This window comes from Canis lupus, chromosome 22 (genome assembly GCF_048164855.1).
Source record: "Canis lupus baileyi chromosome 22, mCanLup2.hap1, whole genome shotgun sequence".
NCBI classification, from domain to species: Eukaryota; Metazoa; Chordata; class Mammalia; order Carnivora; family Canidae; genus Canis; species Canis lupus.
The window spans coordinates 19,749,400-19,762,863 of record NC_132859.1 but is presented as its reverse complement, the minus strand read 5'-3'; the positions used below and the strand labels follow the sequence as shown (position 1 = coordinate 19,762,863).

At 37.2% G+C, this 13,464-nt stretch overlaps 1 protein-coding gene across 11 annotated transcripts in view; it reads right to left on the bottom strand.

Annotated features, from left to right (window-relative positions):
- STAG1 (STAG1 cohesin complex component) overlaps positions 1-13,464 on the bottom strand; it is a 393,663-nt gene that overhangs the window by 18,250 nt on the left and 361,949 nt on the right. For all 11 annotated transcript variants that reach the window (XM_072792608.1, XM_072792615.1, XM_072792616.1 and 8 more), the window contains 2 exons: positions 10,008-10,156; positions 9,192-9,320 (listed from right to left, as the gene is read on the bottom strand). In XM_072792608.1, the coding sequence (XP_072648709.1) occupies positions 9,192-9,320; positions 10,008-10,156 (278 nt within the window). The remainder of the gene's footprint in view (positions 1-9,191; positions 9,321-10,007; positions 10,157-13,464) is intronic.

Genomic DNA, 13,464 nt, shown 5'->3' with positions numbered 1-13,464 from the left:
TCTATCAAGGTAGGAAGACGGAGAAAAAGAAATAAAGAAACAAAAGGCATCCAAGGGGGAGGGGCCCCGCAAGGAGCCGGGCTAAGGCCGGGCGAGTGCCCCCAGCAGAGAAAAGCACCGTCCCGGAGAAGCAGGAGCATCACCAATCTTCCCGGACAGAAAGGGTCTCACAGGGAGTTAGAGCAGGACCCAGGAGGGCAGGGATGCCCTCAGGCTCCCTGGGACACTAACAGACACCTTCGCCCCAGGGAGAGTGCACCGAGCTCCTTAAAGGGCTGCAGCAAGCGCATGGCAGGACCTGGGAGCAGCTAGGAGGGGCTCGGGCGGTGGCTCCGCGGGGAGGGGGCTTCCCGGCCGGGAGCGCGAATCCAACAGCGCAGACCCGTGAGCACAGGGCGCCGGGGACAACGCCCAGATCTGGCCTCAACCGGGACAGGCAGAGGCCGGGAGGGCCCAGGACAGCAAGGACGCTCCTGCCCAAGCTGAGCAGATCAGCAGCCCCGACCCCAAAGCATCCAGGCCCTGCAGACGGAGAGATCCGGAGTTACTGCGGGAGCTGAATCCAGGGCTCCAGAGCTGGCCGGTGCCACTGCGGTTGATCCTCCTAGGGCCTAACTGGGTAAACAACCCCCACTGAGCCCTGCACCAGGCAAGAGGCAGAGCAGCTCCCCCATGTGCTAACACCTGAAAATCAGCACAACAGGCCCCTCCCCCAGAAGACCAGCTAGACGGCCAAGTTCCAGGGGAAGTCAAGGGACTTAAAGCATACAGAATCAGAAGATACTCCCCCGTGTTTTGTTTTTGTTTTTTTTTTTGCTTTTTGATTTCTGTTTGCTTCCCCCACCATTTTTCCTTTCTCTTTTTCTTCTTTTTTCTTCCTTTTTTTCTTTTTCTCTTTTTTTCCCTTCTTTCTCTCCTTTTTCTCCTTTTCCCAATACAACTTGTTTTTGGCCACTCTGCACTGAGCAAAATGACTAGAAGGAAAACCTCACCTCAAAAGAAAGAATCAGAAACACTCCTCTCGCCCACAGAGTTACAAAATCTGGATTACAATTCAATGTCAGAAAGCCAGTTCAGAAGCACTATTATACAGCTACTGGTGGCTCTAGAAAAAAGCATAAAGGACTCAAGAGACTTCATGACTGCAGAATTTCGATCCAATCAGGCAGAAATTAAAAATCAATTGAATGAGATGCAATCCAAACTAGAAGTCCTAACGATGAGGGTTAACGAGGTGGAAGAATGGGTGAGTGACATAGAAGACAAGTTGACGGCAAAGAGGGAAAATGAGGAAAAAAGAGACAGACAATTAAAAGACCATGAAGACAGATTAAGGGAAATAAACGACGGCCTGAGGAAGAAAAACCTACGTTTAATTGGGGTTCCCGAGGGCGCCGAAAGGGACAGAGGTCCAGAATATGTATTTTAACAAATCATAGCTGAAAACTTTCCTAATCTGGGAAGGGAAACAGGCATTCAGATCCAGGAAATAGAGAGATCCCCCCTAAAGTCAATAAAAACCGTTCAACACCTCGACATTTAATAGTTAAGCTTGCAAATTCCAAAGATAAAGAGAAGATCCTTAAAGCAGCAAGAGACAAGAAATCCCTGACTTTTATGGGGAGGAGTATTAGAGTAACAGCAGACCTCTCCACAGAGACCTGGCAGGCCAGGGTCCTAAATGAGAAAAACATGCAACCAAGAATACTTTATCCAGCACGGCTCTCATTCAGAATGGAAGGAGAGAGAAAGAGCTTCCAAGACAGGCAGGAATTGAAAGAATATGTGACCCCCAAACCAACTCTGCAAGAAATTTTAAGGCGGACTCTTAAAATTCCCCTTTAAGACGAAGTCCAGTGGAACAATCCACAAAAACAAGGACTGAATAGATATCATGAGGACTCATATGAAACTCATATCTTTCAATAGTAACTCTGAACGTGAATGGGCTTAATGACCCCATCAAAAGGCGCAGGGTTTCAGACTGGATAAAAAAGCAGGACCCATCTATTTGCTGTCTACAAGAGACTCATTTTAGACAGAAGGACACCTACAGCCTGAAAATAAAAGGTTGGAGAACTATTTAATATTCAAATGGTCCTCAAAAGAAAGCAGGGGTAACCATCCTTATATCAGATAAATTAAAATTTACCCCAAAGACTGTAGTGAGAGATGAAGAGGGACACTATAACATACTTAAAGGATCTATCCAACAAGAGGACTTAACAATCCTCAATATATATGCCCCGAATGTGGGAGCTGCCAAATATATCAATCAATTAATAACCAAGGTTAAGACATACTTAGATAATAATACACGTATACTTGGTGACTTCAATCTAGCACTTTCTACACTCGATAGGTCTTCTAAACACAACATCCCCAAAGAAACGAGAGCTTTAAATGATACTCTGGACCAGATGGATTTCACAGATATCTACAGAACTTTACATCCAAACTCAACTGAATACACATTCTTCTCAAGTGTACATGGAACCTTCTCCAGAATAGACCACATACTGGGTCACAAATTGGGTCTGAACCAATACCAAAAGATTGGGATCGTCCCCTGCATATTCTCAGACCATAATGCCTTGAAATTAGAACTAAATCACAACAAGAAGTTTGGAAGGACTTCAAACACGTGGAGGTTAAGGACCATCCTGCTAAAAGATGAAAGGGTCAACCAGGAAATTAAGGAAGAATTAAAAAGATTCATGGAAACTAATGAGAATGAAGATACAACCATTCAAAATCTTTGGGATGCAGCAAAAGCAGTCCTGAGGGGGAAATACATCGCAATACAAGCATCCATTCAAAAACTGGAAAGAACTCAAATACAAAAGCTAACCTTACACCTAAAGGAGCTAGAGAAAAAACAGCAAATAGATCCTACACCCAGCAGAAGAAGAGAGTTAATAAAGATTCAAGCAGAACTCAACGAAATCGAGACCAGACGAATTGTGGAACAGATCAACAAAACCAGGAGTTGGTTCTTTGAAAGAATTAAGAAGATAGATAAACCATTAGCCAACCTTATTAAAAAGAAGAGAGAGAAGACTCAAATTAATAAAATCATGAATGAGAAAGGAGAGATCACTACCAACACCAAGGAAATACAAAAGTTTTTAAAAACATATTATGAACAGCTATACGCCAATAAATTAGGCAATCTAGAAGAAATGGACGCATTCCTGGATAGCCACAAACTACCAAAACTGGAACAGGAAGAAATAGAAAACCTTAACAGGCCAATAACCAGGGAGGAAATTGAAGGAGTCATCAAAAACCTCCCAAGACAAAAAAGTACAGGGCCAGATGGCTTCCCAGGGAAATTCGATCAAACGTTTAAAGAAGAAATCATACCTATTCTACTAAAGCTGTTTGGAAAGATAGAAAGAGATGGAGTACTTCCAAATTTGTTCTATGAGGCCAGCATCACCTTAATTCCAAAACCAGACAAAGACCCCACCAAAAAGGAGAATTACAGACCAATATCCCTGATGAACATTGGATGCAAAAATTCTCAACAACATACTAGCCAATAGGATCCAACAGTACATTAAGAAAATTATTCACCATGACCAAGTAGGATTTATCTCTGGGACACAAGGCTGGTTCAACACCCGTAAAACAATCAATGTGATTCATCATACCAGCAAGAGAAAAACCAAGAACCATATGATCCTTTCATTAGATGCGGAGAAAGCATTTGACAAAATACAGCATCCATTCCTGATCAAAACTCTTCAGAGTGTAGGGATACAGGGAACATTCCTTGACATCTTAAAAGCCATCTACGAAAAGCCCACAGCAAATATCATTCTCAGTGGGGAAGCACTGGGAGCCTTTCCCCTAACATCAGGAACAAGACAGGGATGTCCACTGTCACCACTGCTATTCAACATAGTACTGGAAGTCCTAGCCTCAGCAATCAGACAACAAAAAGACATTAAAGGCATTCAAATTGGCAAAGAAGTCAAACTCTCCCTCTTCGCCGATGACATGATACTCTACATAGAAAACCCAAAAGCCTCCACCCCAAGATTGCTAGAACTCATACAGCAATTTGGTAGCGTGGCAGGATATAAAATGAATGCCCAGAAATCAGTGGCATTTCTATACACTAACAATGAGACTGAAGAAAGAGAAATTAAGGAGTCAATCCCATTTACAACTGCACCCAAAAGCATAAGATACCTAGGAGTAAACCTAACCAAAGAGGTAAAGGATCTATACCCTCAAAACTATAGAACACTTCTGAAAGAAATTGAGGAAGACACAAAGAGATGGAAAATTATTCCATGCTCATGGATTGGCAGAATTAATATTGTGAAAATGTCAATGTTACCCAGGGCAATTTACACGTTTAATGCAATCCCTATCAAAATACCATGGACTTTCTTCAGAGAGTTAGAACAAATTATTTTAAGATTTGTGTGGAATCAGAAAAGACCCCGAATAGCCAGGGGAATTTTAAAAAAGAAAACCATATCTGGGGGCATCACAATGCCAGATTTCAGCTTATACTACAAAGCTGTGGTCATCAAGACAGTGTGGTACTGGCACAAAAACAGACACATAGATCAATGGAACAGAATAGAGAACCCAGAAGTGGACCCTGAACTTTATGGGCAACTAATATTCGATAAAGGAGGAAAGACTATCCATTGGAAGAAAGACAGTCTCTTCAATAAATGGTGCTGGGAAAATTGGACATCCACATGCAGAAGAATGAAACTAGACCACTCTCTTTCACCATACACAAAGATAAACTCAAAATGGATGAAAGATCTAAATGTGAGACATGATTCCATCAAAATCCTAGAGAAGAACACAGGCAACACCCTTTTTGAACTCGGCCATAGTAACTTCTTGCAAGATACATCCACGAAGGCAAAAGAAACAAAAGCAAAAATGAACTATTGGGACTTCATCAAGATAAGAAGCTTTTGCACAGCAAAGGATACAGTCAACAAAACTCAAAGACAACCTACAGAATGGGAGAAGATATTTGCAAATGACATATCAGATAAAGGGCTAGTTTCCAAGATCTATAAAGAACTTCTTAAACTCAACACCAAAGAAACAAACAATCCAATCATGAAATGGGCAAAAGACATGAACAGAAATCTCACAGAGGAAGACATAGACATGGCCAACATGCACATGAGAAAATGCTCTGCATCACTTGCCATCAGGGAAGTACAAATCAAAACCACAATGAGATACCACCTCACACCAGTGAGAATGGGGAAAATTAACAAGGCAGGAAACAACAAATGTTGGAGAGGATGTGGAGAAAAGGGAACCCTCATACACTGTTGGTGGGAATGTGAACTGGTGCAGCCACTCTGGAAAACTGTGTGGAGGTTCCTCAAAGAGTTAAAAATACACCTGCCCTACGACCCAGCAATTGCACTGCTGGGGATTTACCCCAAAGATACAGATGCAGTGAAACGCCGGGACACCTGCACCCCGATGTTTATAGCAGCAATGGCCACGATAGCCAAACTGTGGAAGGAGCCTCGGTGTCCAACGAAAGATGAATGGATAAAGAAGATGTGGTTTATGTATACAATGGAATATTACTCAGCTATTAGAAATGACAAATACCCACCATTTGCTTCAACGTGGATGGAACTGGAGGGTATTATGCTGAGTGAAGTAAGCCAGTCGGAGAAGGACAAACATTATATGTTCTCATTCATTTGGGGAATATAAATAATAGTGAAATGGAATATAAGGGAAGGGGGAAGAAATGTGTGGGAAATATCAGAAAGGGAGACAGAACGTAAAGACTGCTAACTCTGGGAAACGAACTAGGGGTGTTGGAAGGGGAGGTGGGCGGGGGGTGGGAGTGAATGGGTGACGGACACTGGGGGTTATTCTGTATGTTAGTAAATTGAACACCAATAAAAAAAAAAAAAAAAAAAAGGACAATATAATTGCATATTTATTCTTTTCACCAATTTAAATAGCAATTATATAAAACCAATATGTATTACTATATTGTTGAGCTAATAACAGAGAAATGTAATATATTTGACAGTAAACACAAAAGGAAGTAGGTGGGAGCAAAGATGTATTAGCATAAGGAAATGATGTCAGATATTTCAAATCCACAGGAAGAAATGAAGAGAAATGGTAAATAAGAAGGTTATTATAACAAACTCTATAATAAATATATACTTGACTCCATTTCTTCTTTCAGTGTATTTAAAAGACATACAATTATATCAAGTAAAAATTATAATGTATTGTTGGGTATATAACATATTTAGATGTAGTTTGTGTAACAATAATGACACCAAAGGGGGAAAACAGAAATGGAGCTATATAGGAGTAAAGCTTTTATACTTCCTTAGAATAAATTTAAAGAAATTTTGGTAAGATGCACATTTTAAGGCCTACCCCCCCCCCAAAAAAAAGAAAACAAATACAAAAAACCCACTAAGGAAATAACTAAAAAAGTATAATTAAGTATTTTTTGAAGAAAGTAAAATGTTATGCTAGAAAATATCCACTTCATTTAAAATAAAGCAGGAAAGGAGGAAAAAAACAAAGAGCTATAAAAAACAGTATAATGGCATAAACTGGATTAAAAAAAACACACACAAAAAATGATCCAACTACATGTTATCTATTAGAAACACATTTTAGATTCAAAGATAAAAAGGCAGAAAGTGAAAGGATGGAAAAAAAGGTATGCCATGCAAACAGTAACTGAAATACAGCTGGAATGGTTACAATAGTATCAGACAAATATATATATATATTTTTAAAAGATTTTATTTCTTTGAGAGTGAGTAAGAGAGAGCGAGAGTGATTGGGCATAAGCAGGGGGAAGAGCAGAGAGAGTGGGAGAAGCTGACCCCACTGGGCAGGTAGCCTGATGCCAAGCTTGATCCTGGGACTCTGGGATCGTGACCGGAGCAGGGGAAATCAATAGACTGAGCCACCCAGGCACCCCAAGACAAAATAAGTTTTAAGACCAAAGTTACTAGAGACAGAGAAGGACATTTTATAATGATATCTAAGAGTCAATCCATCAAGAAGACATAACAATTATAAACATGTATACTGAACAACAGAGCTAGCTCCAAAATATACGGAGCAAAAAGTGACAGAATTGAAAGGAAAAATAAAATCTCAGAAATAATAGTTGGGGAGACTCCAATACCCCACTTTCAATAATGGATAGAACAACTAGACAAAATATTAACAAAGAAATAGAAGACTTGAGCAGTATTAAAAAAAACACCAAAATTATAAGCCATGTGACCTAATAGCTATCTCAATACCGTAACTCAACATCAGCCGAAAAATACATATTACCAAGTATACGTGAAACATTCTGCAAATATGTTGGTCTGTAAAACAAGCCTCAATAAATTTGAAAGGACTGAAATTATACAAAGCATGTTCTCAATCACAATGGAATGAAATTAGAAATCAATAATGGAAATAAAATTGGGAAATTCACAAATATGGGGAAACTAAACAAAATATTCCTTAATAACCAATAGATAAAATAATATACAAGGGAAATGAAAAAAAAATACTTTGAGATGAATGAAAACAAAAATGCAAGCTACCAGATCTATGAGATGCAGTTAAGGTAATGCTCAGTGTAAAATGTATACCTGTAAATGCCTATATAAAAAAAGTTTTCAAACCACCTCACCCCCACAAATCCCAATATCACTTGTTCTCTATTACATTATTCTATTTCAGTGCCTGAGACTCTTGTTCCTTTTTTTTTTTTTTAATTTTTTTTAAATTTATTTATGATAGTCACAGAGAGAGAGAGAGAGAGAGAGGCAGAGACATACGCAGAGGGAGAAGCAGGCTCCATGCACCAGGAGCCCAATGTGGGATTCGATCCTGGGTCTCCAGGATCAAGCCCTGGGCCAAAGGCAGGCGCCAAACCACTGCGCCACCCAGGGATCCCGAGACTCTTGTTCCTATATTTATGTTGTGTCTCTCTGCATCAAATCAAAAGCTTTCTAGGGGCAGACACTTTGCATTGTTCACTGTCTGGCCTTACTAGAACAACAGCCATAGAACGTTACTTGACCAGATGAGGGGCTTAATAAATATTTTCTGACCAACATGAAGTCGACATCTTTCCTTAGAATTAGCACTCATATTTATAAAATTTTTCACTGTCGCTCCAAATTTCTGTTCATTTAGCTTATTATTACAACTGACTGACCCTCCTACCAATTTTTAAAATTCAGGATCCCATCAATATTTTTTTTAATGAAAAATTGCATATATTATTTAAACTGCTGAAAAAGAAAATCTTCTTGAACCAAGTCAAATAAAAAATGCGGTTTACCTTTGAATGTGAGTTTGAATTGTGCAGGTCCACTTATATGTGGATTTCTTTTGAAAAATACACCATGCTAATATATTTCTTTCTTCATGACTTTAACATTTTCTTTTCTCTAGCTTACTTTATTGTAAGAATATAGCATATAATATGTGTAACATGAAATATGTTGACTGTTATCAATAAGGTTTACAGTCAGTAGTAGGCTATTAAAGGTTAAGTTTTTGGGAAGTCAAAACTTACATGTAGTACAGCAGAGAGGACATAGTCAATAATACTGTAATGATGTTGTATGACGACAGACATAACTATTACACTTATTATGGTGAGCACTGAGTAATGTATAGAACTGTCGAGTCACACTGTGTTGGTACTCCTGAAACTAATATAACATTGTATGTTAACTATACTTCAATAATAAAAATTTAAAAATGAAATAAAAAAAGAAGTTTGAAATTTAAAACCTAATGAATACGCTTTTCATTTATTTTAAATTAAAAAAAAAGTTCTATACGATTTTCGATTGTGAGGGGGTTGATGTCCCTAACCCATGCTGTTCAAGGGTCACTTATAAAATTAAAATATGTTAATATAAAAGGAAGAAAGAATGGGTTACACAAAGGCTAAGTCAATGTCCTTACTTCTTTGAGTTGTAGAGTAAGAAATCATTTCCCTTATTTAATTCCAGAGTACTAAAGGCAAGCAAAAAAAGAACTGTATAAACGCTTGAAAGAAAACTATAGTTCCTTAACTATTAGAGCTTATGCTATCAACAGTAATTACATCTAGATGATTAACATTTTTCAAAAAAAAAGATTAAAATTACAAGGGTATCATGATAAAAACAACTTACACAGTCTTTTTGTCCTGCCGAAGAAGTTTAGAAGAGAATTCACTCAGTACTTCCAGGAAAGCCAGATTAGGAGGCGGATATTCTTGTCCTTTCTGATTTTGGTATTTAAAGGCAAATTCTATGCCATCCCTGAAGTAAAAGATAAGTATCACCTTATTTTTCCAGGTAGGTGGTATAGTTCTCTAAATGGACTAGAATTTCAAAGTTGGGTAGGCAGGAAAATCATCACTGAATATAATAAAATCTAATAAATTTGATAAATTTGAAGTGTAAAACAATGTTAATTTGTAGGACATATGTACCTAATAATATTTCTATTATTTATAGTAAAAAACTTTAAGTTGTTAAACAAAGCTAAATTCTTATGTGCACCTTGTAGGGGTAGCACAATACCCTGGAAAGGTAGTTAGATTATCAGCAAATTTGGTTCTCAGAATTGGTCATGGTATCAAACAGCTGTGTGAGGTATTTAACTTTTTCTGTCATTCAATTTTCAGTTATGAAATAAGTGAAAGACCAAATCAGTATTGCACAGTGTTTTTAAACCCTTGTCTCCCATAACATTCTGACAGCCTAGATAAGAATATTTTGTTAAACTTTAATTTCTTTACTTTGTAAGTTGAAAAAATAGGCAGCAAAGTGTTTTTCAAATTAAAAAGGCCCTCCCAGTTGAGACTCACCAGACTACACAATCTGTAAAGTACTTATAACTTAAAAATTTTATCATTTTCCACTATGGGTCAAATAACAGCTATTTCAGTTAAATTCAGGAAACCAGATTCTCTAAAACAGAAAGTATTTATTCAGCTCACTCACTTGTGAAGTGTGGCAACTGCTTCTCGTGTCTTGATCTGATCCAGTCCAAATGTTAGGGCAAAGCGACGTGCCAACTCTTTAATGCCGCTGACATGGGCAGATGTCCTATCTAGGTTGGGACCTTGCTCTTGAACAAGTTCATTAAACAACTGATTGAAAGAAAAAAAGAGGAAAAAACCTACAGCTAAGAAATATTTTATTATTAAAATAGGTAATATAATTTAAAAATATTTAAAAGGTATATGGTAAAATATTTATTTCCCTTCTAGCATTGAACTGTAGCCACATTGTTCCCTTTCTCCAAAATCTCCAATTTTCTTTTTAACAAAAGATAATATATTTTGGGCTGGGGAAAGGAAATATGTTTATAGAAATATATTTGTATTCATAAACATGTATTCTTTTTATTGTTTTTATAGGGACAGCAATATATGAAATATAGGGTTCAGAACTTTATTTTTTCACTTATTATATCTTAGACAAGAACATTATGTAAAAGAAGACATTTGGATATATGGGGTGGTTTTCCCACCCCAAATCAAAATATACAAAAAAGTTCTTAAGCTGGATGGAGGAGTTTTATAAATTACACACACATTACATATATTGTGTCAAAATAACAACAACTGAATATCCTTAAGTACTAAAGAATATAAAAGCTATCATTCTACCACCAAGGTCAGAAACTTAAATTTATCTGTACACATCTCTCTTCCCTCCTATTATGAGAGATTAATAGTCCAGGCTTTCCTCTAAAGCAACTCCCTCCTTATGTACTAGATCTCATTCCATTTTACGTATTCAGCAATTTAGCTCCTGTGCTTACTGCTCTGCCCTGATCCTTAACTATTCCTTCTACTACATGCATGCATCTTAAACACCCCCCCCCAATACAAAAAACTAACTTCTTAACTCAATCTTCTATACCAGCTATCAATACATTGTTTTGAATATTTTTGGCAAAAATCCTGAAAAGTATTCTTTACATTTGTTTTTTTCACTTCCTTATCTTCCATCTCTCAATTCACTTTTATCATACCATTCCATTAAAATAATACTTCTATTAATTATGTTGTTCATCTTTTCAGTTTTCTTCAGCAACATATTGGCCTGAACTACTTACAGTGCTGTAATTAGAAACAGCAGTTCTTCCAAACATTTTCAAATTTATTCACAGGTAATTATAAATTCTTCACCTTCTAAATGTTTTCAGAGATGGTTGTACACAATAGCCTTAAATTTTAAAATTTACACTTACAATGAATACAAAGAAAATATATCTCTGTGCAAAATTAAAGGAATATAAAAAATAAAAGTTCTTCTTCCTCTTTCCCATTAGCATTCTTCTCTCCAAGTAAACAATGTTTAAGTTTCAAGGTTTTCTAGACCAGTTTAGACGTATTAATATATATATGTAAGACTTTTAATATAAATGATACTATACTATGTATTTTGTCCTGAAACTTGCAAATTATTTTCTTTTTCAAAATTTTAATTAAATTCCAGTTAGTTAACATACAGCGCAATATTAGTTTTAGGTGTAGAATTTAGTGATTCATCACTTACATACAACACCCAGTGTTCATTCCAAGAGCCCTTTTTACTACCCATCACACGTTTAGCCCATCCCCCTGTCCACCTCCCCTCCAGTAATTCTCAGTCTGTTCTCTATCGTTAAGAGTTTGTTTTTTGGCTTGCCCTGTTTTTGTTTTTTTCTTTTTTCCCCTCTATATTCATCTGTTTTGTTTAAATTCCATATATGAGAGAAGTCATAGGTATTTGTCCTTCTCTATTTTCACTTAGCACAACAGTCTCTAGGCTCCTTCCACATCATTTTGCAAACAGCAAGATTTCATTCTTTTCGGAGATGAGTAATACTCTGTTGTGTGTGTGTGTGTGTGTGTGTGTGTGTGTGTGTGTGTATACCACATCTTCTTTACCCATTCATCAGTCAATGGACATCTGGGCTCTTTCCATAATTTGGCTGTTATTGATAATAATATATAATATATATAATATAGATATCAGGTTACATGTATCTCTTTGAATTAGTATTTTTATATTCTTTGGTAAATACACAGAAGTACAATCGCTGGGTCATATGGTAGTTCTATTTTTAACTTTTTAAATTTTTAAAAATTTTTAAAAATTTTTAACTTTTTGAAGAATCTCCATAATACTGTTTTTTCAGAGTGGCTGCACCAGTTTACATTCCCACTAAGTGTAAGAAGGTTCCTCTTTCTCTGAAACTTGCTATTTTTCACTTAATATTTTGTTTTGAAAATCTTTTAGCTATTTCAGAGTATCACACTTTAACCATTCCTCTGCTAATGGACATTTAGACTGTCTCCAATTTTTCAACATTACAGACTTCCTGCAATAAAACATCTTTTACATACATATCTCTGTTGTACCTGCATGTACCGATGCAGATACCTAGCAACAAGAATAGTGATTTTTAAAAGGAGTATATATCTTCAATTTTGAAATAGCCTGCAAAATTATATTTCAAGAAGGTAAAAGCAATTTCTTTTACAAATGATCTTTTTCTCCACAATTTTATCAATCATTGGTATTTTTTTTTAAGATTTTATTTATTTATTCATGAGAGACACAGAGAGAGGCAGAGACATAAGCAGAGGGTGAAGCAGGCTCCCTATAAGGAGCTCAGTGCGGGACTCTGATCCCAGACCTCAGGATCACGCCCTGAGCCAGAAGTAGACACTCAACCGCTGAGCCACCCAGGCGTCCCAATCACTGGTTTTAACAATCATCTACATTCATGCTAATCTGCCCATAACTGATAAATATCTTTGTTTCAACTTGTATTTCATTATTAATGAAATTATGCCTCTTTTCATATGGTTATTGGTTTTTAAGGTTTCCTCTTCTGAAAACTGGCTTTTCATATTCCTTTTTTTTTTTTTTTTTAAGATTTTATTTATCTATTCATGAGACAGAGAGAGAGGCAGAGGGAGAAGCAGGCTCCCCACAGGGAGCCTGAAATGGGACTCTCCTGGGACTCCAGGATCATGCCCTGAGCCAAAGGCACTCAACTGCTCAACCGCTGAGCCACCTGGGCATCCCGCTTTTCATATTCCTTGCTTACTTTTCTACAGGATTTATCTTTGTCACTGATTTGTAGGATCTGTTACATAAGATTGAATATTTCCCTGAACTCATTTAACATTTGTTCAGTGTGTTGAAGTATAAATGTATTTAAGTTTATTTTTAAAGATTTATTTATTCATGAGAGAGACACAAGAGAGAGAGAGGCAGAGACATCAGCAGAGGGATAAGCAAGCTTATCCCTGCAGGGAGCCGGATGTGGGGACTCCATCCCTATCCCAGGATCATACCTTGAGGCAAAGGCAGATACACTCAGCCAGAGCCACCCAGGAGTCCCTGTATTTGTTTATATACTCATACCTATAGCCCCACCCATCTCTTGAAATCT